Here is a 25,232-nt window from a genome sequence, read left to right as displayed (position 1 = left end):
TTTGACTTTGTCTGACGCACTGACTGTATGCTATTGATTTTTTAATAAAAGCTTTTGTAATCAAGAAGAAAAAAAAAGTCTTTGAAAATTTGTTTGCAATAACTCCATCAGTATCACCAGCAAAACAGCTTCATTATTATCCCATTAAAGAAGAAGAGAAATGTGCTTTGCATTTCAAGATTTCATAATTAGCTGTGTCACAAATGTTAATTCTCCATTACGAACGCTAGTTTACAAGACCGACCGCTTCCGGCTCCTCCTTGCTTCCGAGCATACGTGTTTGTACTTTGGACTTTTGTCCGACGGACTTGTGTACACACGTTCGGAAAATCCGGCAACAGACATTTGTCAGTGGAAAATCCGACAACAATTGTCTAATGGGGCGTACAAACGTTTGGATTTTCCACCAACAGCCTGTCATCACACAATTCCCGTCGGAAAATCTGACCACGTGTACAAGGCTTAAGTCTACAAAGACTAAGTTGCTGGCTACCTTACATTTTTTTGTTAAGGCGTCATAGCAGATGGTCGCTGGTGAGATTGTGGGATGTGAGATGCTTGCGATAACTTACTGCACGGTTTAATGCAGTATTTTTGGAAATGCAAGTTTTTAAGGAGAGTTTCTTGGTGAATATCACAGTTTTTTGTTTCTGAATGTTGTGCGATTTGTTGCCATGTACTTGGATGCGGTAACTAATCGCTTAGTGAATTGTGCCCATAGAGATTGTAACAGGAAGAGGGGAAGGTCAAGGAGACACTTTGGTTGTAGTATAAATACGATTCCAAGAAGTGGGAACTATGATGAGGAGATTCTGCTAGAGCCCCCAGGAAATACAGAACTCAGTGGGGTTGATTTACTAAAGGCAGATAGACTGTGCACTCTGCAAATGCAGTTGCTCCAGAGCTTAGTAAATGAGGTAAAGCTTTGCAAAGAATACCCAATCATGTGCAAGGAAAATTAAAAAAAAGACAGCTTTTTTGCTTGCATGTGATTGGATGATGGAATTCAGCAGAGCTTTTGCTCATTTACTAAGCTCTGGAGCATCTGCTCTCAAAGAGTGCAGACACATCGGACACTTGACACTATTTTGGGACCATTTTCATTTATACAGCGATCAGTGCTATAAAAATGCATTGATTACTGTGTAAATGACACTGGCAGGGAAGGGGTTAAACACTAGGGAGGCGATGAGGGGATTAAAGGTGTCCTAGGGAGTGATTCTAACTGTAGGGGGGATTGTCTCACTAGAACATGACAGAGATCACTGCTCCCGATGACAGGGAGCAAAAGATCTCTGTCATGTTGCTAGGCAGAACAGGGAAATGCCTTGTTTACATCTCTCTGTTCTGCCACTTTGTGACACGCGGGCTCGCGGGCCCCCAGTGGACACCGAGTCCGCGGGACCCGTGGGCACGGTCACGGAGTATCTAGCGGGGCGTACGCGTGTCCACAATGCCATGATTTAAAGGGACGTAGCTGTACGCCCATTTGCCCGGCTGTGCCATTGTGCCGACATACATCGTCGTTCGCTGGTCAGCAAGGGGTTAAATACTGTTGATGTAAATATCATCAACACATTTTATTATGTGCAAATTCTGGATCCTTTCCCTAAAGTCTAGAAAATACAACAATATCTCTCCAAAACAAATAAAACATTTCTATCTCAATAGTAACCAATAGGATCCCTGCTTTCATTTGCAGTTAATAAAACAAAAGCCAACTTCAGAATAATTGACATGGGCAACACAAACTGTTTCTGTAAACCTGTCCAGATATTCCTCACCTTTTCCACCCTTCGTGCATATCAGAGAGCTAGATCTTATCTCCCTCGGGACACCTCCAGGCTGTGAGGATCAGTAAAAGAAACATTATATAGTTTGTTGTGTTACATAGTAATTTCTCTGCATATATAATAGTTAGGGATGAGCCGAACACCCCCCCTTTCGGTTCAAACCAGAACGTGCGAAAAAATTTGTGCGAACACCGTTAAAGTCTATGGGACACGAACGTGAAAAATCAAAAGGTTCATTTTAAAGGCTTATATGCAAGTTATTGCCATAAAAAGTGTTTAGGGACCCGGGTCCTGCCCCAGGGGACATGTTTTAATGCAAAAAAAGTTTTTAAAACGGCCGTTTTTTCAGGAGCAGTGATTCTAATAATGCTTAAAGTGAAACATTAAAAATTAAATATTTGTTTAAATATCGTGCCTGGGGGTGTCTATAGTCTATAATCGCGGGAGCCTGGCGGTCATCGCGACCGCTGGGCACTTGCATCAGCTCCGGGGGGGGCGAGCAGTGGGCGCACCCCTAGTGGCCTCTGGGCAAAGCAACGTTACATAACGTTGTTTCGCCCAGCCGTGCCATTCTGCCGCAGCAAAACTGCTGGTTGGCAAGTGGATAAATTCAAATAAAAGTCCATAAATCCATATCAGAAAAAAATCACTTAAGTAATGAGATTAAAGTGTAGTAAGTGCTGCCAAACGTGCATGCAATAAGGGCAGTATTTTCGTGCCGCACTCGTGCCCCCCTCTTGTGCTGCACTTGTCAGACAACGCTACCCATCAAAGGGTAACTAGCCTCCACAGTGTCAAATGATTGTAATTGAGGTCCTTGCAGTTAACTCCTTGGTCTCTTCTGCTCCAATAAGCTCATGAAAAGACAATAATTATGCCTATAGCGTGACTCTGTATACCTCTTTTTATTGCCCAAATAATTTAGTACACTTACAGGAATCCAAATAATTACAGGTGTTGTATAACAAAAACCAGGAAGTCCGGTTGCTTTCCACAGACCAAAACCGGATGTGACGTAACGACACAATGGCCCTCTAATGCGTTTTGTTACAAAGACGTCCACCTCTGATGACATCTTCATGATGAAATGCGTTCGAGTGTGACACTTAGCTACTGCCCGATTGCATGCGTTTGGCAGCACTTAGTAAACTTTAATTTTATTACTGAAGTGATTTTTTCTGATATGAAATGATGGACTTTTATTTGAATTTATGGACTTTATTTTATGATATCATGTTTATACAGACATCACTGTAGCACTTTGATTATACTGTATTGTTGCACAATTCCACTTTGCCTTATGGTATAGTTGCACTTAGTACTTTTGCTTCTGAGTGTTGTGTTTTTTATGGTTGCTTATGCTTTTTGCTTTTTTATTTATTTTTGCAGTTGTGTATGATTTTATTGACACATTAGAGCACATTTCACATTAGCAGCGCCAATTCCACCTACCCTACACTGTATACTCGAAATTCTGTATACCTATGACCGACTGTGATTTTTTGGCAATTTGACTTACGTGCTCCAACACATCTAGCTACAGCATGTCAAATTTTGTATAATGGTGACAACAATTTTAGCTATTTCATTTTAATCCCCTTTAAATGATACCTTAGCTACATAATGGCACATTTTTTGTCTCAGCGATATAATGGGGGAAAGTATTAGGGATTCAGGATTTATAGTGGAGAGGATTTTCCTTCCCTTACATTTTATGAAATACAAGCTATGGCTTCACATTGAATGCTATTTTGTCATGACAAAAGCGATGGCTGTTATCTGTCATTTGCTTTGAACAACAAAACAAACTTCCAGTAGAAAAAAATATTTACTATGTGAATAAGCTTTACATCTTTATCAAATGGAGATCTGTGTGCTGATGGCTTTCTAGACGTTCTAGATTCTCCAGACGCTATAGAATAAAGCTTGTCTGATGCATACTGACCTGAACAAGTAAAGACTTGACAATTGTATCCGTGCCTCCTTGCTTAGGGAGAATTGGGATCTCATTTTTGCACATTTCTTTTGTGTCCAGAGCCTCAGTTTTCACTGTGATTTTTACTTGTCCTATAAGGAAACATAGATGCTCATTACTAGTAAACATAGGCTATTGAATGTAGCTTTTTATATAGCACTAGCATTATCCACAGCATTCTGCAAAACACTAAACTACTTTATTAACCTCTCCCCCGATTTCATCCTGGTCCCCACCAAAAACATACACATATATAAGATAGAAGGTGGTATCAAAAGGTTTTGAGACTAGTTTTGTAACACACCAACAAGTGGCAGCACAAGGCTGCACCACAGTCACAGGGAGCACCGACCTTCATATATCAGCCAATAAGGAGAAGGGTTAGTGGGACTTTAGATGAGGCAGATCATACGCAGTTTAAAATTTATTGAAATGCTTATTGGCATAGATGTCATATAATGACACGTTAGAATTGACTGCATAATGGTAATTTCATCTATATACATATCAATAACATAAGAACAATACATATATATATATATATATATATATATATATATACACCCCAAGTGAAAGTACTAATGCGCAAACCAAAATAAATAATAAACTAAGCAAAGATCCCCTCCAGACTGGCCGATCTATATTCTCAGAACTTCCAACCTGTTCTCCAAACCATCCAAGAAGACCTTCACAAATGGCATGCAGGACCTTTCTCGTGGTTCGGTAGAACAGCAATCTTAAAAATGAATGTAGTGCCCAGACTTCTCTATCTCTTTCAAGCTACCCCCATTACGCTCCCCTCCTCCTTCTTTTCATCATACAAACACATGTGCAGGAACCTCATATGGTCCTCCAAAATGTCCAGACTCAGTTGGGATAGATTGATGCTCCCCAAACTACAAGGGGGTCTTGGCCTTCCAGACATCCAAAAATATCATTGGGCATGTCATTTGACCAGAATAGTTGACTGGCATGTACATGGAAAAAATAATAGATTGGATCCAGCTTGAAAACTCATTTACGCAAACTTCGCTACACAGCTTTCCGTGGATTCTTCACTCTCACATCCCCAAAGCACTCTCATCACACCCACTAATTAATGCCACCCTGTCACAATTTAGAGCGGCTTGCAAAAAACTGAAATGGCAACCTGCACCCGGTCCCATGACCCCTATAGATGATAACCTTGAGTTCCCACTGGGTCTGTCCTTACCCGCCACATATGAGACACCACGGAACCCAAATAAGAGCTCAACAATTTTTCCAAAACAACAAACTCCTCTCACACCAAGCTATGTCTGCTAAATTCCCTGATCATAACATTCCTTTCTTTAAATTTCTACAACTGTGGCACTTTTTACATGACTCCAAACGCTACACTCATTGGCAAAGGGATTACACGCCCTTCAAACTACTTTGTAGTAGCGGAGAACCCCATAGACACCTAATTTCGACTATCTATGCGCTCCTTTTCTCGAACCATATCATCAAAGATGACAAAATTGTCCGACAATGGGAATCTGACCTACATGTGGACCTTACGAAGGAAGAATGGGAGCACATATATAGCCACATACACAAAGGTTCCATCAATGTTTCCACTCAAGAAAGCAGATACAAGATATTCTCAAGATGGTATAGGACTCCTGACAAGATTCATAAATTTTATCCTAGTCTCCCCACGCTATGCTGGAGATGTAACTCTGCCCGAGGAATACTATTACACATTTGGTGGGAATGTTCGCTCATCAAACTATTTTGGACAGAAATTCATAACCTAATCTCACAAATTACAACTTATACTCTTAAATTTCACACCTGCACAATTTTTGCTCCACCACACCGCCCTCCCTATATCTTCTTATAAAAAATCCCTTGCTCTACATCTCATAAATGCAGCCAACCTTTGCATCCCGGTTCACTGGAGAAGCACCTCCCCTCCCACTGTTACAGAATGGCTCCATAGGGTGGATAGAATAGCAGAGATGGAAAATCGTATACACCAAACCAGAGACAACCAGACAAAGTACAGAAACACTTGGGCATGTTGGACACATTTCCGTGAATCTACACAGACTGAAAGTCCACATAATAACCCATCATCTACAACTTAGAGGAATTGATCTTGGAACCCACTGATCCCTACATAGACCTCCGCTACCCCCTCATCCCCCCTTTCCCCCCCTCACACCATTCTATCCCACATAACCGCTTCTTTACTGATCATGTTTTTCCTTGTCAAAAGAAGTTTATTGAGTATACAATGTTATAAAGATACATAAAGTAAGTTTACAAGGATCTATAAAGTAAGCTCATTGTTTTACAGTAGGGTTTATATAGGTAAATATCATGAAATTTCAAATATTAAACATTGGGTTCACGTAAACCTAAATTAAAGATATATATAATTTCCTTAGTTACTTTTGTAGGTATTTAAATGATTTATACCTACTATACATATTGTTTACAAGTAGAGTGTATATAGGTCAAATAAATTCTGATAATGAGCTTTAATCGTAAGGTGGAGAAAAGGAAAGAGAAAGAAGAAAAAGGGTTGAAAGGTAGAGGTATGGTCCACAAGGTTGTCCCGCTCGTCAGTTTATTATTCTTTTTAGTTCTCTTTGAAGCCTTAGAATGGGTGTCTCTGTAAGTCATTTAATCTGTTACCATGGCAACAGGACAGAGTCATTGAAGTTTGACAGGAACTGTTGTTTTATCCAAGGATGCCAAAGTTTTTCAAATTTTGGAATTTGATTTTGATCGATGGCTACCATCTTAGCATGGGACATTGTATTATTTATTCTGTGAATTGTTTCTGCTAGTACCAATGTAGGAGATTTCCATGCCTTGGCTACTGTTTGTTTTGCAGCCGTTATTAGTTGGATCATTAGTTTGAATTGAGAGAGTGTTAACCATTCCGGTTTTAGATTAAGTAAAGTTAAATATGGATCTGGTTGTATTATTTTTTGAAATATTTTAGATGCAATCACGAAGACTTCCTTCCAGAAGGTTTGGATTACTGGGCACGTCCACCATATGTGTAAATATGTGCCTATTTCTGGGCATCCTCGAAAACAAAGAGCTGAGGTATTAGGTGAATATTTTGCCACTCTAGCGGGTACAAGGTACCAGCGAGTTAGGACTTTATAATTTGTCTCCAGTGCTAAGATGTTGGGTGAAGATGACTTAGATGTGAGCCATATGTTAGACCAGTCCGTGTCTTCTAAAGTTCGTCCCAGGTCCTCCTCCCACCTCTGAACGTAAGAGGGTCTATTAAGATTTGCTACTCCATATAATTGATTATAAAGTGATGAAATTGTACCTTTAGCAAATGGATCTTTTGTACAGATTGATTCAAAAATGGATAATTGGGATAATGGTGTATCCCCCTTTAGGAATGGTGTATAGAAATTTTTGATTTGGAGATATCTAAATATCTCAGAGTTTGGTAGATCATATTTTTCTCTAAGCGATGGGAATGAAAGGAATGATTTAGATGCTATGAAGTCATTTAGTGTCTGAATGCCTGATGTTGTCCAAGCTTTAAAAGAATTTGGGTAGATCCATGCCGGATAAAAGGCCGGATTTCTGATAAAAGAAAGGAGAGGATTGTGTGGAGATTGTAACTGATATTTGGTTTTTAGTTTATCCCAGAGAGATAAGAAGTGTTTAGTTATGGGATTATGAATTTTAAAGCGGTCTTTAGGATCAAGCCATAATAAATTTGATATTAATAGAGGGTCATTTTCTGAAGCCTCTATAAATACCCATAATGGGATTTCCTGTTTTGCATGGTATTTGGACAGACTGGCCAAATGTGCTGCTCTGTAGTAGTTAGTAAAATTAGGGTATCCCAGGCCTCCTTTATTTTTGGGAAGATGTAGTGTGTGTATAGGTATACGTGGTTTAGAAGAGCCCCATATAAATGAAGTTGCTCTTTTTTGTACTATTCTCAAAAAATAGGAAGGAATTGGAATAGGGAGGACTCTGAATAGATAAAGCAATTTGGGTAGAATAGTCATTTTGATTGCATTAATCTTCCCCATCCAGGATAAAGGAAGTTGCGACCATTGTTTTATTAGATTTGTGATCTGTCTTAATACAGGAGGATAATTGGTTGAGAATAAGTCAGAATGAGATGCTGTTAAATGAATTCCAAGATATGGGATTGATTTTTCTGCCCATGTGAATGGGAGTGCAGCCCTAGCCGGGATCAATTCCATGTTTGTGAGTGAAATATTAAGCACTAGGCATTTCTTAGGATTAATCATAAGGCCGGATAGGGCTGCAAATCCATCAAGAGCTGGTATTAAGTTAGGACCAGAGACCTGTGGTGATGATAGAAAAAGTAATATATCGTCTGCAAATATACATAATTTGTGTGTAATACCTCCTACTTCAATGCCAGTTATAGTTTGGTTTGTTCTGATGTATTGGGCCATGGGTTCGAGTATAAGGGCAAATAATAAGGGAGATAATGGGCAACCCTGTCGGGTACCTCTTTCGATATTAAAGGCTTCAGATTTGTATCCAGCATATTTTATATAGGCTTTGGGTTTATTATATAATGCTTTGATCCATGTTAAAAAGTGGGGTCCAAAACCCCATTTTTGTAATGAATATTGCATATATTGCCAGGATACTGTGTCAAATGCCCTCTTAATATCGAGAGATAGAAAACATAAAGGGATTTTCCGTTTTTTAGCAATATGTGCCAATAACACTGCCCTGCCTGTCTATTTGGCATGAAGCCTACTTGATCTCTATGTATTAATTTTCCTATAATGCTATTGAGGCGTTTTGCTATTATTTTTGCTAATAATTTAATATTGAGGTTTAACAGAGAGATAGGCCGATAATTCACACAGGAAGTATCATCAGAAAGGGGTTTTGGGATCATACAAACAATTGCCATTAGTGTTTCTTGCCGAAAAGAATGTCCATCTAGAAGTTTGTTAAAAGTTTTAGTGAGAATGGGAGAGAGTATTTCTGAGAATGTTTTATAGTATAAAGCCGAGTAGCCGTCTGGGCCTGGTCTTTTGTTAAGTTTTAGGTCTTTTATGGCGTTAGCAACTTCATCTATAGTTATAGGCTCATACAAACTGCTTTTTTGATTCTGAGATAACTCAGGTAAGGTTATTTTTGAGAAGAAGGATTCAGCCTCTGTAGGATTAAATTCATTGTTTGTCTTGTATAAAGTTGCGAGATGTGAGTGAAATTTATGGACTATTTTAACTGGATTACAAGTGTAAACATTTTTTGATAATTTCAAACGTATTGGTTTGAAAGATTTGTTAGTTGAATTTAATGCCCGAGCCAAATATGTACCTGGTTTGTTTGTATTCATGTAGAAATTGTGTTTGGAGTGTTTGAGGGATTTATCAACTGACTCAGTGAGAAATAGATCGTATTCCAATCTAGATTTTTCCAGATGAGATTTTGTACTCTGAGATGGATTATCTTGAAATGATATGTAGGCTGCATTAAAATTGAGTTCTAGTTTTTTTGCTAGATTTTTGCGTTCCCGTTTAAATAGTGCCATTTGTCTTTGTATTGTACCACGCAAGACAGGCTTATGAGCTTCCCACAGTGTTATTGGGGAGATGTCTGTTGTATTATTAATTGACATGTATTCCTTTAAAGCTTGTTCAATGGCCATCTGATGTAGTGGGTGTTTGAGCATTATGTCCGGTAAGTACCACGTTGGGTCATGCGCTTTTGGTATGGCTGAGGCTATAGTAGTGTATACTGCATTATGGTCAGACCACGGAATCGGAATTATATCTGATGCAATAATTTCTGGTATCATTCCTATTGTTAGAAAAATATGATCTATTCTGGTGAAGGTTTGATGAGGGTGCGAGAAATAAGTGAATTTCTTTTTCATTGGGTTACTTTCTCTCCATGAATCTACCAGATTGTATTTGGAAAGAAGTTGAGAAAAAGGTAATCTAGAGGTTATTTTGGATGGTGTAAAAGGTGATTTATCTAGAAATGGGAGGAGGACCTGGTTCGAATCCCCACACATTATCACTGTTCCTATTTTGTGTGTATTAATCACTTGTAATATATGTGAGAGGAATGGTGTAGGTTGTTTGTTAGGAGCGTAGTAGGAAATCACCGTGATTGCTGTATCCATTATATAACCCATGAGTATCAGGTATCTACCTTCTGGGTCTTTAATTTCTGATGATAAGGTGAATGGTGTGGATCGGTGAAATGCAATTAGAGTTCCCCTTTGCTTGGTACAGGCAGAAGCCGTGTAAATTTGTTGATAAAAAGGAGAAATATATTTTGGAGTAGAATCTTTGGTGAAGTGTGTTTCTTGGAGGCATACTATGTGAGCCTTCTTGTTATGGAAAGTACGGAAGGCTTTGGTCCTTTTTTGAGGGACATTTATTCCCTGAACATTCAGGGAAAGTATATTCAGTGGTGCCATGGCAATAGATCAAATAGTTTTGACTTACTTTTTGTTATGCAGAGCTGACTGCACAGATCAACCTGTGTGGACTGAAGAGATGAATAGATAGAAAAGAAACCAGTGAATTCTGGAGTAAAGAGTAAACAAAAAACATATGAGATTAGATGATACATTGTATAAATTATTTTTTGCAAGTAATCACAATTTACCCGTGAAAGAGAATAAATATCTCTCTCAGGGGAATAAGTGCCTTCGTCACACTCCCACATAATATGGTTGGGAGAATGAGGAGGGCTAATGGGGGTACACGGATCTTCCGCTTACAGGAGAGAAGTGCTATGTCAAAAGACATCAAAATGATGTTTCATTAATTGGAGTGCAGAATATAGTTTTTGTTGAAATTATTTATTCCAGGGTGGTTGTATATGGTTAGTCTTGCCCTAGGCTAAATAATTCAGTTAGAAAGGTACTGTTAATAACTTTGGTATTGATGAAGATAGTTTGAATTATTTTGGGATTTTAACCCTTTTAGAGTAAATCATTACATATTTTATTCATATGTAACTGTTTAGATATGTTAACTCATAAAATTGAAGTTGTATTGCTTCAGATTAGAATAAACAAAAACATAATTCTAGGAACTAGTTAGGTAAAATATAATTGTTTTAAGAAAAGAAAGAAAAAAAAAAAAAAAAAAAAGCTTCCATTACTTCTGGATTATTGAACATATTTGTCCTAAAAAGTAATAAATCTATTGTTATTACCTGATAATATATAACTGAACAAGAATTTCCTTATTTCACTTATATATTCTAAGGCTATATGAATCAGAAGTAATAAGAAATATAACTGGAATGTAACATGATCCCACACAGTGTGTGACTATCAGAATGCAGTTACATTCAGTTATAAATACAGGTTTTTTATAGAGAACCATCTCTTAGTATAATAAATGAAGAGATATCAGGAATTAGGATGTCAGTCCATTGAATCTTCTTGGTCCATGGATGATGTGGCATAACGGCCTCTTTTGTGAGAATGATGATTCCCATTTTGTTCTGAAATTTTCTGGGTGCTGCCTGAAGGTGAAGATGATGTCATTCTTCTGCGTGTGGGAGAGTTGCTGCTTGTGGGTTCTGTCAGATTTAATTTTAAAAGGGTTTGTTGTAGTTCATCTGCTGATCTGCTTCTGTAAATTGTACCTTGGTAGTTAAATCTGACTGAAAAGGGGAAGCCCCATTGATACATAATGTTGTGGCGTTGCAGTTCCATTAGTTGGGGTTTCATGGATCGTCTTTTAGTAATAGTAAGTTGGGATAGGTCAGCAAAAATTTGATAATTGTGTCCATGAAAATTAAGTTCCTTTTTTTCTCTTGCAGCAATTAGTATTTGTTCTTTCGTTCTGTAATAATGAAATTTTGTGATTATATCACGTGGGGGTCCATCTTTCTTTTTGGCTGTGAGGGCTCTGTGTACTCTGTCCAGTTCTAAACGTTCAATAGGGATATCTGGCTTTAGTTCTTGTAATAGAGCAGTAATAGTAGATTGCAGGTCTGTCACAGTTTCAGGTATTCCCCTTATGCGCAAGTTTGAACGTCTGGCTCTATTTTCGTAATCTTCGAGCTTAGTTTGAAGTATTAAATTCTCTTTTTTTAATTGTTCCAATTCTGTTATATTTTCTTGGGTTGTAATTTCAATTTCATCCATTTTTATTTCTAAGGCTGCGGTGCGGTTTCCCAGCTCTCTTATTTCTTTGGTTAGGCTTTTTGTTATTTGGTCTGAGGTTTGTTTTAAAGCCTTATGAAGCATCTTTTCAAATTGTAATAATATTACTGGGGATACTGAGGAGGCTTGTGGAGAAGTTTGTGAGAGGATTTGTTCTGTATCTGACTCAAATGGAGAGTCTTGCTGTGACATTTTCTGTCTGTGAGAGCGCCCTGATGCTGTATCTTGTGAGGTGACTGGAGCTGCTTCAGCTGCAGTGAGTGCCTGTGAGCTCTTTGTGAGGTGATTTTTATTTCTGCCACGGCTTCTTCCCAGTACCATATTTCCTGCCCAAACTTTCACAGTTTGTTCCCAGGGGCAAAAAGGTTCAAATGGATACCTTTTGAGTCTGCAGGCTCCGCTTTGTCCTTCTCTTCTCTCCTCAGCGGTGTGGAGCTCTAACAATGCATGTCTGCTCCGCTAGGCTCCGCCTCCTGCCCCCCTGATCATGTTTTTCTACCTCGTTATAAACAAACTGTCCTGCTTGGCTTCCTATGAAAAAAAAAAAAAAAAAAAAAAAACAATTCCAAATATGGCTCTTAATGTTGGACACCAAGTATCACACCTAGGCTCCCAAAGCCGGAGAGCCTAAACCTATAATGTGGGCTCACCCTTACAAAAATATTCACAGACCAGACATACATAAAATAGACTTAAACTCACATACCCTCCCCCCCCCCGATCACAGTTAGATCCCTTTAGGGGTAATCGGGGGCTGGAATAACGGCTGTTGGTATTCACCTTTCTTTAGATCTAAGCCCAATACAGACAAACATCCCCATCCCCAGATACAGAGACACATACACATTCTTCTTACACACATGCTCCTAGACCTCTTTTATCCGCATAGAAAATTGAATAAAATTGAGAAGGTCATTGTCCAATCGATTGATTGTGTCAGAATGCTGATAAGATATCTACTAAACGTGCTTTTTTGGCTATTACCAATATAGGAATATAGTTGATATTTAAATAAATTTCGCGCAATATTAATAGTATTGAGCAAATATGTGTAAAAACTGTGTAAACATGGACAAAATAATGGCTTTTAAGATAGTGGTTTCTGCAGCTATTGTTGCAAGGATCGACGATCTCTATATTGCAGCATATAGCAATTGCCGCTATCTTCTAGTGAGGTGATGGTACTAAAATATACGTGAATAAAAACATATATAAATAACTGATATGGTGTTATAATTCAAATCTAAAATTAACGTGAATAAAAAACAAATCTAAAATACAGTGAATAAATTATCGTGAATAAAAAACAAATCCTTGTGAATAAAAAATAAATCCTTCTATGGTCATAGATAATAAATGATTTGTGCAACCAATCATAAATAGTATCATAAAGCAGCAGACATAAAAATAGTGAACATAAAAATTGTGCAATCACAGTCCACTTCAGTGCTGTATTAAAGTGCAGGTGATAAAAATATAGATATAAAGTTCTTGAAAGAGGTAGATGGGTAGCAACATGTAAACAGTTTATAGGTATTTCTTCTATTCAAATCTGGACTATGTAGTATAATGGGTATATTATTTCTGTGGTGGTGTCTCCTAGTGTGGTCTCACAGAACCCTCACCTTCAATTTGCAGTAATCAGGCATTCAGTGATTGTAGCTTTAAGATGTAGAAGTAGTCGCTGGGAACCTCTCTTTCTTTGCTACTATCTCTCCGTCATTTCTTCTATGTGGCTCCGCTCTTGTTTTTTTTTTTTTTTCAGGACAAATCGGGCTTTCATTTGATGGTTAATGGTTTTGGATATCTTCTGATTTTCTTTTTTGTTATCAAAAGAAAACCAGCAGGTTCAAGTCAGAGGCAACAGGCTTCCATCCAGCATCAAGCTCTTCTCAGCACTGATAGCAAAACAGCCATTCCCCCACCAATATAGGAATATAGTTAATGCCTGTTAACAACTTATTATTGTATTCTCTGTATTTGTTTATTGTACTCCTGAAAACCTTCAATAAAATCTCTTTGAAAAAAAAAAAAAAATAAACTAAGCAGCTGCCAACATAAATGGTGCTCCCACTAGGGATGAGCCGAACACCCCCCGGTTCGGTTCGCACCAGAACCTGCGAGCGGACCGAAAATTTGCACGAACCTTAGAGCCCAATTAAAGTCTATGAGACTCAAACGTTCAAAATCAAAACTGCTAATTTTAAAGGCTAATTTGCATGGTATTGTCCTAAAAAGGGTTTGGGGACCCGGGTCCTGCCCCAGGGGACATGTATCAATGCAAAAAAAAGTTTTAAAAATGGCCGTTGTTTCGGGAGCAGTGATTTTAATGATGCTTAAAGTGAAAAAAAGTGATATATTCCTTTAAATATTGTTCCTGGGGGCTGTCTATAGTATGTCTGCAAATTGGTGCGTGTTTCCCGTGCTTAGAACAGTCCCTGCACAAAATGACATTTTTAAAGTAATAAAAGTCATTTAAAACTGCTTACGGCTTAAATGTAATGTCCGGTCCCGGCAATATGGATGAAAATCAGTGAGACAAACGGCATGGGTACCCCCCCCAGTCCATTACCAGGCCCTTTGGGTCTTGTATGGATATTAAGGGGAACCCCGCACCCAAATTAAAAAAAGGAAAGGTGTGGGGTCCCAGGCCCTCTGAACAGCAGTATACAGGCGGTGCAAACAAGACAAGGACTGTAGGTTTGTTGTTAAGTAGAGTCTGTTTGTAATTTTGAACTGGTACATTTTTAAAGTGTAACTCCAGCCAAAAAATCTATTTTTAAGCTTTTTGGAAAACACAGGGAAGGGTTATCACCCCTGTAACATTTGTTTTGCTGTCTGTGCACCTCTTCAGAAGATTTTACCTCACTTTCTGTCCCAATGACAAATGTTTTTTGACAATTTGGGGTTTTTAGTGAAACAAGGATTGATGATAAAGCATCAGTGGAAAGGAGACACGTTTTTCCCATATGAACTCTTACAGGAGAGAATTTCCCTTCCTAGGGGTAGATTTCATCTCACTTCCTGTTGTCTCCTTCCGTTTGCAAGTAGGAGTCATTTGTAAGTTGGATGTTTGAAAGTAGGGGCCTGCCCTATATACTATGCAGAAATTGGGGACTTAGGTGTTGGTGTTGCCACAACACTGTAAGCCCTCACAGTTACTCTTGGTGGGCGCAGGAACGGGCTCTGCTGTGAAATATTAGATCAATAATTGTAATTACTTGCCCCTGTTGAACAGGGTCAGAAAAATTGGGCCTTTGGTGGTGGTGGTGCTGGTGCCACAACACTGTAAGTCCTCACAGTTACTCTTGGTGGGCGCAGAAACAGGCCCTGCTGTGAAATATTAGATCAAGAATTGTAATTACATGCACCTGTTGAACAGGGGCAGAAAAATTGAGCCTTTGGTGGTGGTGGTGGTGTTGCCACAACACTGTAAGTCCTCACAGTTACTCTTGGTGGGAGCTGGAACGGGCTCTGCTGTGAAATATTAGATCAAGAATTGTAATTACATGCACCTGTTGAACAGGGGCAGAAAAATTGGGCCTTTGGTGGTGGTGGTGGTGTTGCCACAACACTGTAATGCCCCGTACACACGGTCGGATTTTCCGATGGACAATGTCCGATCGGAGCGTGTTGTCGGAAATTCCGACCGTGTGTGGGCTCCATCGGACATTTTCCATCGGATTTTCCGACACACAAAGTTGGACAGCAGGAGATAAAATTTTCCGACAACAAAATCCGATCGCGTCAATTCCGACCGTGTGTGGCCTGTTCCGACGCACAAAGTGCCACTCATGCTCAGAAGAAATTCCGACACGGGACAGCTCGCTCTGGTAAACTTAGCGTTCGCAATGGTTACAGCACTTTCGTCACGCTGCAATGTTCAAAATGGTTTAATACAGCGCACTCTCTTCTTCTTTATAATGTGACAAGAATTAAGTAGTTTTGATGCTCATATTCAAACACACTTCTCACAAACTTATTTCGTTACTATTTATCGGGATTCCCTCAATATATTTTGATTTCTCACATCTGACAACATATTTTTTGTTTTTTTTTACTTTAACGTAGATTCTTTTTTTGTGTTTCTCTTTTTTAATTTTTTTTTGGTGATTTTGATTAGTACTCCCGAAAATGTTTGTGTGTTTTTTGTGACAAGTTCCCACAACACCATTGTTATGTTGTTCTATTTAATCTGTAGGAGATTGTTTGGTGTTGTTGTCCCTTGTTAATTTCACATTTTCTGTTTTTAGAAATGTACCTGAATCCTCATCAACAAACTGTCCTTTTTGGATGAAAACACACACAGGAGAGTAGAATTTACCTTAAAAAATTTTATTAAGGGGTCACAACTATAAACAAAGAGGAAGGCAACGCTGGAGAAACTGCAGAAATTGGCGAAGCCTTGGACCCCCAGGGCACACATCAATTATTTAAAAGCAAAATTGGTGGCCTGAGGAGTCCATATCTAAGGGAGGGCAGTCTGGTCCAGAAGTCCCAGAGATCCAGAAAGCAGCAGATGACATCTATGTCCCCAGGCTGTGGTCATACGAGAGACTGCATCTTCTGTCAGACCAGACTGAACCCAGGGCAATCACTCTTTGGTCTTCCTTCCACGCTTCCTTCCAGGCTTTGGCTGTGGTGGTGGAGTTGTGGCAGCAGGAGGAGGAGGAGGAGGATCGTCGATCTCAATGACATCCGTCTTGTGTGTCAGTTCCCCACTCTCCCCCTTACGTAGGACTTTATAAATCAGGTCCTCAGAGATCTTGCGTTGGCCCTCCTGCATGCCCAGCAATTTGGTGGCAGCCATGCAGGCAAAGGCCTCTTCAGGACTGGGGAAGGCTCTGAGGGACGCCGAAGCCTCCTGGATCAGCCTGTATGCTGAATCCTGCACAGGACTGGGAGTCATCTTCCTGGCTCGTTTATGTGGCAGGCGGAGGGGAGGAACCTGAGACTCAGTCAGGCTGCAACTTGTCCCAGGCTTCTCTTGGCTGCCACTTAGCCCCGCCTCCTCCTGGCTGACACTAATCCCCGCCTCCTCCTGGCTGACACTAATCCCCGTCTCCTCCTGGCTGACACTAATCCCCGCCTCCTCCTGACTGCCACATTCTACAGCCTCCTCCTGGCTGAGGTCTTCCTGTGTATGAAAAAGGGACATAGTTTTAGTATTTTTTACATCAATCACACACAATTTTCACCTCCTGACTGCTGCGAATTGAATGTTAACAAATATAACAGACTATCATTCTGAGCCCAGCATTTTGCATTCTTGTCCCAATTTTGAGTGCCCACTACTGTCTATTGATATGTAAAACACTTTATGAAATCAGCAATTAGTGATCAATAATAACATCTAGTAAACATCATTTCTTTATTGCCCAGAAATCAGTAGAACAATACTATACCTGACTCCAGCTGGGCTCCTCCACTTCTTCCTGGCTGGAAGGCCCAGGTTGGACATCAGAAGCCTCAGCTGGGGTGGAAGGAAGAGTGGAAGGAAGAGTGGAGAGGGATTCCCTGACTTCAGTGTGGTCTGACAGAAATCGCAGTCTCTCATAGTACCACAGCCTGGGGACATAAACGTCATCTGCTGCAGCTCCTGATCTCTGGGAATCTGTGACCTTCTTGCGCTCCCTAAGATAAGTGCTCCTCAGGCCACCAATTTTAGCTTTTAAATAAGGGATGGTTGCTGTGGGGACCACCGGCTTCACCAACTCCAGCAGTTTCTCCAGCGCTGCCTGCCTCTTCTGTTTGTGATTATAGTGGGGGTGTCTCACTTGCCACAGACAGGGCAGCTCCCTGTACTTGTCAATGAACAGGGGCAGGAAATTGTGGTCGTTGAACCCATCCATTTTCTCTGCAAGACACAACACAAGACAAACCCTAATGTCAGGCCAAACTCTCCTAATCTTGTTACAATATAGGCTTCCATTTCGAAGCAGTATAGGCCCACGTTTAGATCCTACCTTCGTTAGCACGATCGGCGTCTCCGATGCTCCTTCCTCCGCTCACAGATCGTACGTAAGACGCGCGCGTTACGATTTATACACACTGCGCATGCGTATAACTCCGCCCGCCCCTGACGTTCTTTCTATTCTATTCCCCGCCCCTTTTTGTTCGGCGCAGTGGAGGAAGAGCACATGGCGGATAGACAGCAGGATCGTGCTAATTACAGCAACGAAGAGGAGGAGGGGGAGGAAAGGCCGGAGCCTGAAACGTCCCGATCCAGAAGGAGATTAAAGGACTCAAATATGTCCTTTGGGGAGATGTTGGAGATGGTGGGCATCCTGAAGAAGTCCGACTATGATGGAAAGTATGGGCCTTACCCCAACCACAATGTCCGAAAGGCCAAGATCATGGCGAAAGTGGTCAGGAGTCTGCACCGGAAATTCGGGGTACGACGATCGAAAGATCAGCTCAGGAAGCGGTGGTCGGACCTGAAATTACGAGAACATGAGCAGTACAGAAAGATCTGGAGAGTGCTGCAAAAAAGTAAGTAGTTGTGCTGTGTTCCTATTTTTTTTGTGTTTATTACGTTCGTGCTGCTCCATGTGCTTTTAGGAACTGTTGTACAGTTTAAAATGGCAACTTTCATGTTCATGGGCACATTATTCGTTCGGATCACACATTTTTATTTCGGATGATAAAATACCATTGTTTAGGCCATATGCATTTGGCCACCATTTTGAGGCCCTATACTTGTCTTAAAAGAATTGGGTTGTGTAGATGGCTTTGTTACTAGAATGAAATGCAAACTAGATTGTGTGTAAGGAGAGGACACTGAGCAGCTGTTTTCACATCTGGACACTGGAGCACTAGTGTGGGACCCCAGAACACCATTTTTATTAGGGGGGCCACACAGGTGCTCCAGTGTATACTATAGGGGGTCTCCATCTGTGAAGCTTGTACTAAACAGGTAAAGTATTGCAGCTTGACAAAGGATACTAAAAAAGCTACATCTTGGAACTCGGCTAAAATAGATAATTGTACCCCACTTCCAAGCAATGTTTCATCTTTATAGTTCTGCCATCAAATATCTGTGTGCTAAGTATACCATTTTTGTTTTACATAGGGGAGAAAAGACTCGGAGGACACCCCTCATCCAAGGAGACCAGAGTCCCCCCCCTCTGGAAGAAGGGGAAATCCCCCCAACACAAGATGAGCAGGAGGAAGAAGACGTGGTGGAACTAGTCACCACAACAGGTGAGTGTCTGCAACCACAGGCTCAGATAAGAGATGGATGGCGGCATTTTTTTTGGAAACCTAATTTCTTTTGGGGTTCCTCTCTTTTTAGGTGATCATGAGGTTGTGGATGAAGATCCTTTCACATCAGAAAGTGCCCAGATCCTGATCGGGGAGATCATGGGGTGTAATTTACAATTGGAAAACATGAAGCAAAACATCAATGATGTTATTCCAAAATATAAAAACATCATTGATGTTTTGGGGCGAGTTTAAAACCCCTCCAAATCACTTTCTTCTTTTGTGTGCTACAATGTGCGAAATGTTTTTGTGATTTTTCCCAAAGCCAAATTTGGAGGATGCACACAGTGTGCCAACATGTGCTATCTGCCATCACGGGAGATCAATGGACGCGTTCTGGGGGTGCAACCCCTTCCTCAATAATAAAGTAGCGGTGAGGAAGGGCTTTCTCCCCCAAAACACGTCCCTTGATCCCCCGTGATGGCAGATAGCACATGTTGACATTGGGAAATTTGTGTGCATCTTCCAAATTTGGCTTTTCCAGGGGTGATTTCCCCCCATCTGAACGCAATATCAAACACAGTTCCTAAATACTCATGTCTGATAATGCCTTCCAGTTCTACCAAATGTGAACTTTGTAAGATCAAGATTTGTGTCTTTCTTGTGGGTTTTACACAGGCCTGTTTTCTATAAAATGCACATTTTGATTTTGGATAATGACACCACAAAAATTGTTATACAACAAACATGTCGGTTTGTCAGAAAAACCTTTGGTAAATGCACATGTGATTGTGCAGGTATTAAAAAGATTGTTCATCAAGAATGTGTGGATTATTGTCTCAACGCTACAACACTTTTGGGGTGATGTAATTGTTGTTTTATGAGAAAATGGGGGTAATTTCCTAAGGGCAAATCCTCTTTGCACTACAAGTGCAGTTTCAGTGCAGTTGCAAGTGCACTTGTAGTGAAAAGTGTCTTTGCATTTAGTAAATAACAGCCAACAGTGCTTTGTATAAGGTTACACAATCACGACATTTTCTGCACTCCACACATTTCTGTCAGGGTCAGCTCAAACAAACACAAGCAGTAAATGTCCACAAAGAAGAGCCTGGGGGGAGATGCCTGTCGAGAACTTGAGGTCCTGCAGGCTTCTCCCTGTGGCCAAATACCGCAGGGTAGCGACCAACCTCTGCTCCGGAGTGATGGCTTGCCTCATGCAGGTATCCTGCCTACTGATATAGGGGGTCAGCGAAGCCAACAAACGGTGAAACACGGGGTCCGTCATCCTTAGAAAGTTCCTGAAATCATCAGGATTATTCTCACGGATCTCACGGAGCAAAGGCATATGACAGAACTGGTCACGCTGAAGCAACCAATTCTTGGTCCATGAACTCCTCCCCACCCTGTTCATGGACTGGACTTTTGTCAAGGTCAGGACCCCAACACCAAGCCCCCGCACAGCACGAACTGTACGAGGAGTACGCATACGAAACATTTACTAGAAAACGGTCGGCTGCTCAGAACGAAGTAACAGAACGCACTGAAGAACAGCAAGGCCTGTGAAGAGCGACCTGAAAAACAGCAACGAGCGGGCAAGATCGCACAGAAAACTCCGATACGAACTGACTGCACGCACTGAAGAGCAGATACAAACCCACAAGCACAAACTGAACGGCAGAAAACGATCTGAAAGCCACGAGTCTGAAAAAGCTCGAATCGTCTCTCACCAAACTTTTACTAACACGAGATTAGCAAAAGGAGCCCAAAGGGTGCCGCGCTTGGTTCTGAACCGGCCTTTTCTAGTCTCGTCGTACGTGGTGTACGTGACCGCGTGGTTGTCGATCAGAAATTCCGACAACTTTGTGCGACCGTGTGTAGGCAAAACAAGTTTGAGCCAACATCCGTCGGGAAAAATCCTAGGATTTTGTTGTCGGAATGTCCGAACAAAGTCCGACCGTGTGTACGCCCTATAAGTCCTCACAGTTACTCTTGGTGGGCGCAGAAATGGGCCCTGCTGTGAAATATTAGATCAAGAATTGTAATTACATGTCCCTGTTGAACATGGGCAGAAACATTGGGCCTGAGGCACTGGTGCTGGTGCCACAACACTGTAACCCCTCACAGATACTCTAGTTGGAGCGCAGGAATGAGCCCTCCTGCAAAATATTGCATCAGAAATTGTAATTAGACGTCCCTGTTAAACAGGGGCTGAAAAATTGGGCCTTAGGCACTGGTTCTGGTGCCACAACACTGCAACCTCTCACAAATACTCTAGTTGAGTGCAGCAATGAATCCTCCTTGCAAAATATTGCATCAAAAATTGTAATTACATGCCCCTGTTAAACAGGGGCTGAAAAATTGGGCCTTAGCCACTGGTGGCGGTGCCCAAAACCAAAAATATTCTTACAAGCTATCAGCATGATCATTGAGGAGGAAGAGGATAGTCACTCAGCATAACAGGATAGTCACTCAGCATCAGCATAGGCAGTCTTGAAGGGATCTGACATTTAAAAAAAAAATGATTCGGCTACATCAGCATCAGGTGCTTGGTAGCTGGTGGTGATCCAAGACTGATTCATTTTTATGAAGGTCAGTCGATCGACCGAGTCGGTGGACAGGTGCACCCTGTGATCGGTTACAAAACCTCCAGGAGCACTGAATGTGCGTTCCGAAAGAACGCTGGATGCAGGACAGGTCAGTAGCTTAATTGCATACTGTGCAAGCTCTGGCCAGTGATCCATCCTCAAGACCCAGTAACCCAGAGGATTTTTGGTGGGAAAGGTGTCCAAGTCAGATCTTGCCCCTAGGTATTCCTGCACAATGTAAAACAGACACTGGCGATGGTTTCTGGAACCAATCATGCCTTGGGGCTGCGGACTAAAAAATTGTCTGAATGCATCGGTCAGACGGCCACCTTCTCCACCGCTCCTTCTTTGACTGACCGAAGCCTCAGCAACACGTTGTCCAGGAACAGGAGTTTTTAACCTCCCAGTCTCTGGGAACGCGTTGCACAGACCTTTCTGCAAGGCCTCCCGAAGATGTTTAATCCTCTGCTCCCTCTGCGACAGCAAGATAAGGTCCGCAACCTTACCCTTGTAACGTGGATCAAGGAGGGTTTCCAGCCAGTATTGATCCCTCTCCTTGATACCACGAATACGAGGATCCTCCCGCAGGCTTTGCAGGATCAGGGAGGCCATGCAGCGTAGGTTTGGCTCTGGGTCACTAAGGACGACATGATCCCCAGCCACCTCCTCCCAGCCACGTACAAGTTCATGGGTTTCTTGGGACTGTAAATGATCCCTTAAAGACTGTTGCTGATGCTGAGTGCCAGGCTCAACCACAAAGCTGACACAATCCTCCTCTTCCACCTCCTCCTCCTCCTCCTCATCCTCTTCCTGATCGACGGGCACGCAGGAACACTGCCTCAAGTGCCCTGTCCATTATTCCATGCAGCGTGTGCTCCAATAGGTGGACAAGGGGGACAGTGTCACTAATGCATGCACTGTCACTGCTCACCATCCTTGTGGCCTCCTCAAATGGTGACAGGACAGTGCATGCATCCTTGATCATGGCCCACTGGCGTGGGGAAAAAAAAAACAAGCTCCCCTGACCCTGTCCTGGTGCCATAGTCGCACAAGTACTCATTGATGGCCTTCTGCTGCGTGTGCAACCGCTGCAGCATGGCCAACGTTGAGTTCCACCTGGTGGGCATGTCACAGATTAGGCGGTTCTTGGGCAGGTTAAATTCCTTTTGGAGGTCAGCCAGCCGATCACTGGCATTATATGACCTACGGAAATGCACACAGACTTTCCTGGCCTGCCTCAGGACATCCTGTAAGCCCGGGTACCTGCCCAAGAAATGCTGCACTACCAAGTTAAGGACGTGAGCCAAACAGGGCACATGGGTCAGTTGTCCCTGTCAGAGGGCGGAGAGGAGGTTGGTGCCATTGTCGCAAACCACCATACCTGCCTTAAGCTCTCGTGGCGTCAACCACCTCTGAACCTGCCCCTGCAGAGCTGACAGAATCTCTGCCCCAGTGTGGCTCCTGTCCCCCAAGCACACCAGCTCAAGCAATGCATGGAATTTTTCTAAAAGGAAAAATTTGCGCTAGGTATAAAGTGAAAAATATAAATCAATGAAAGTTGATATTGTGCTCAAGTGTACAAAAATATTGATAATAATAATAAACCTATGAGGAAGTATCCTGCGGCTATGCGCTATAACCCTGATAGGGGGCACCACTAAGAATATATAAAAAGAGCGCAGCGCTGGATATGAGTATACAGTGAAAAATATTCAAGCAGTAAAATTATTTTGTTCAAAATAAAAACTGTGCATATTAATCTTCAAGAAATGTCCATAAAATACAAAATATAAGTGATTAAACGTCCGTGAGGCACATGAAACACCAATCTGGATATCTGACTTCCACCGCTGTAAGACCCGTCACCAGAAAGATTGAAGGCTTACCGGACCGCCTTTTTTAAAAGGCATAAATCAATCACCACCATGGATGCTGTCTCTCTCCTGGCTGGATCCTGCTGTGAAGCACTGGATGGTTGATCCCAATCAGTCAGCCGTGAAGGAGCGCCAATCCCAGTAGCATAAATATCCAAGAAAAAGAGGAGAGATGCTCCAATGGTGTAGTAAATTAATGGTTCTTTTATTAAAAAGCCATGAAGGCGTTTAACAATACAAAAGTCCTTGCAAGGAGTGATAAAACAATTCCGATAGAAAATGAAAGTCCGCGCATGCGCAGTCCGTGCGTACGTGTCTACCCTACGGCCGTTTCGTCAGAAATGACATCATCAGGGGCACGCCTACACGTCCACGCATGCGCTTTAAGTACCCGAGCGGCGAAGCGAAGACACTCAGCCATTGGTTATCTAATTACTGAAGTTTGGAGACAGCTGAAGCATTACCACTAGTGTTGATACTAATATGCTTCCATGGATCTTATCCGATGCCATCTTGTGGACAATTTGGATAGTGCTCCAAGTTTAAATTAGATCTGGTATTTTAAACCTATTTAAATAAAAGAAATGTAGAAAAAATATAGAAAAAAGAGGCTGAAGGACAATTCGCATCCCCCTTCGAGCAAAAAACATTTCTTATTATAATTTCTATCGTTAAAACTAAAATAAAAAGTCCCGGTGTTACCAAGACTTAGTATAACTAAACAAAAATTAAAAAATTAAATTTAAAATTAAAAATTAAAAACACTAAGGAAACGTAATGTAACAAGCCTGAAATGTAGTCATATCACACAAATTATTTTACTAGCAGCTGAGACATTTTAAATGAAAAAATCAATACATAAGATAATAGCCCCTACATAGGAGAAACTTGGTACAAGCTAAATGACCCAATAGCAAAAAAAGTGTAAGGTCATTTTCTGTATAAAGAAGATAATGTTAGCCAAAGAATGTGGAGGGGACATCTAAAACAAGAGGGGGCGGGGAGGGGGAGGAGTCAAAGGCTTATTAGCTATTGTTAACAAAGCAATTAATGTCCCACTCCACATTCAAACCTGTAGGGACATGACAACCCAATTTATATATCCAGTTAGTCTCACTTCTGGAAATACTACGTTTACTGTTACTCCCTCGCCAGTGAGGTATGTATTTTTCAAGGGCTACAAACGTGGTCCCCGTAGGGTCCCTTCTGTGTTTAAGGTCATAATGTTTTGAAACATTATGTTTGTCAAAGCCCCTTCGAATATTGGCAACATGCTCCCCTAGTCTCACCTGTAGCTTTCTGGTAGTACGTCCTACATATTCTAACCCACAAGGGCATCTCAAAAGATATACTACGCACTTTGTAGAACAGGTGATAAAGGATTTTATTGGATATGTAATGCCTGTTCCTGTGGATGTAAATTCCGTTAACCTTCTGCCCTTAAAGGTATTTATGCTGCAAATTTGGCACTTTTTACAGGGATAAAAGCCCTTTAAATCACCAAAAAAGGAAGGTCTTACTGGTGGATCTGGAACATTAGGTGCTATGAAGTGCCTGAGGTTGGAGGCTCCCCTAAAGAGCACACAGGGTTTTTCTGTCAATAGTGGTCCTAAAACCCTATCATTCTTTATGATGGGCCAGTGTCTTTTTATTATA

General features: G+C 41.3%; 1 protein-coding gene across 3 annotated transcripts in view; it reads right to left on the bottom strand.

Annotated features, from left to right (window-relative positions):
* The window catches only part of LOC141105642 (alpha-2-macroglobulin-like), a 353,065-nt gene that overhangs the window by 95,568 nt on the left and 232,265 nt on the right, over window positions 1–25,232 (bottom strand). For all 3 annotated transcript variants that reach the window (XM_073595615.1, XM_073595613.1, XM_073595614.1), the window contains exons 21-22: window positions 3,739–3,860; window positions 1,785–1,845 (exon numbers count right to left, since the gene is read on the bottom strand). In XM_073595615.1, the coding sequence (XP_073451716.1) occupies window positions 1,785–1,845; window positions 3,739–3,860 (183 nt within the window). The remainder of the gene's footprint in view (window positions 1–1,784; window positions 1,846–3,738; window positions 3,861–25,232) is intronic.

This window comes from Aquarana catesbeiana, linkage group LG08 (genome assembly GCF_042186555.1).
Source record: "Aquarana catesbeiana isolate 2022-GZ linkage group LG08, ASM4218655v1, whole genome shotgun sequence".
Lineage (NCBI taxonomy): Eukaryota > Metazoa > Chordata > Amphibia > Anura > Ranidae > Aquarana > Aquarana catesbeiana.
Note: the sequence above shows the minus strand (reverse complement) of the source record. Positions and strands in the feature narration are given on the sequence as shown.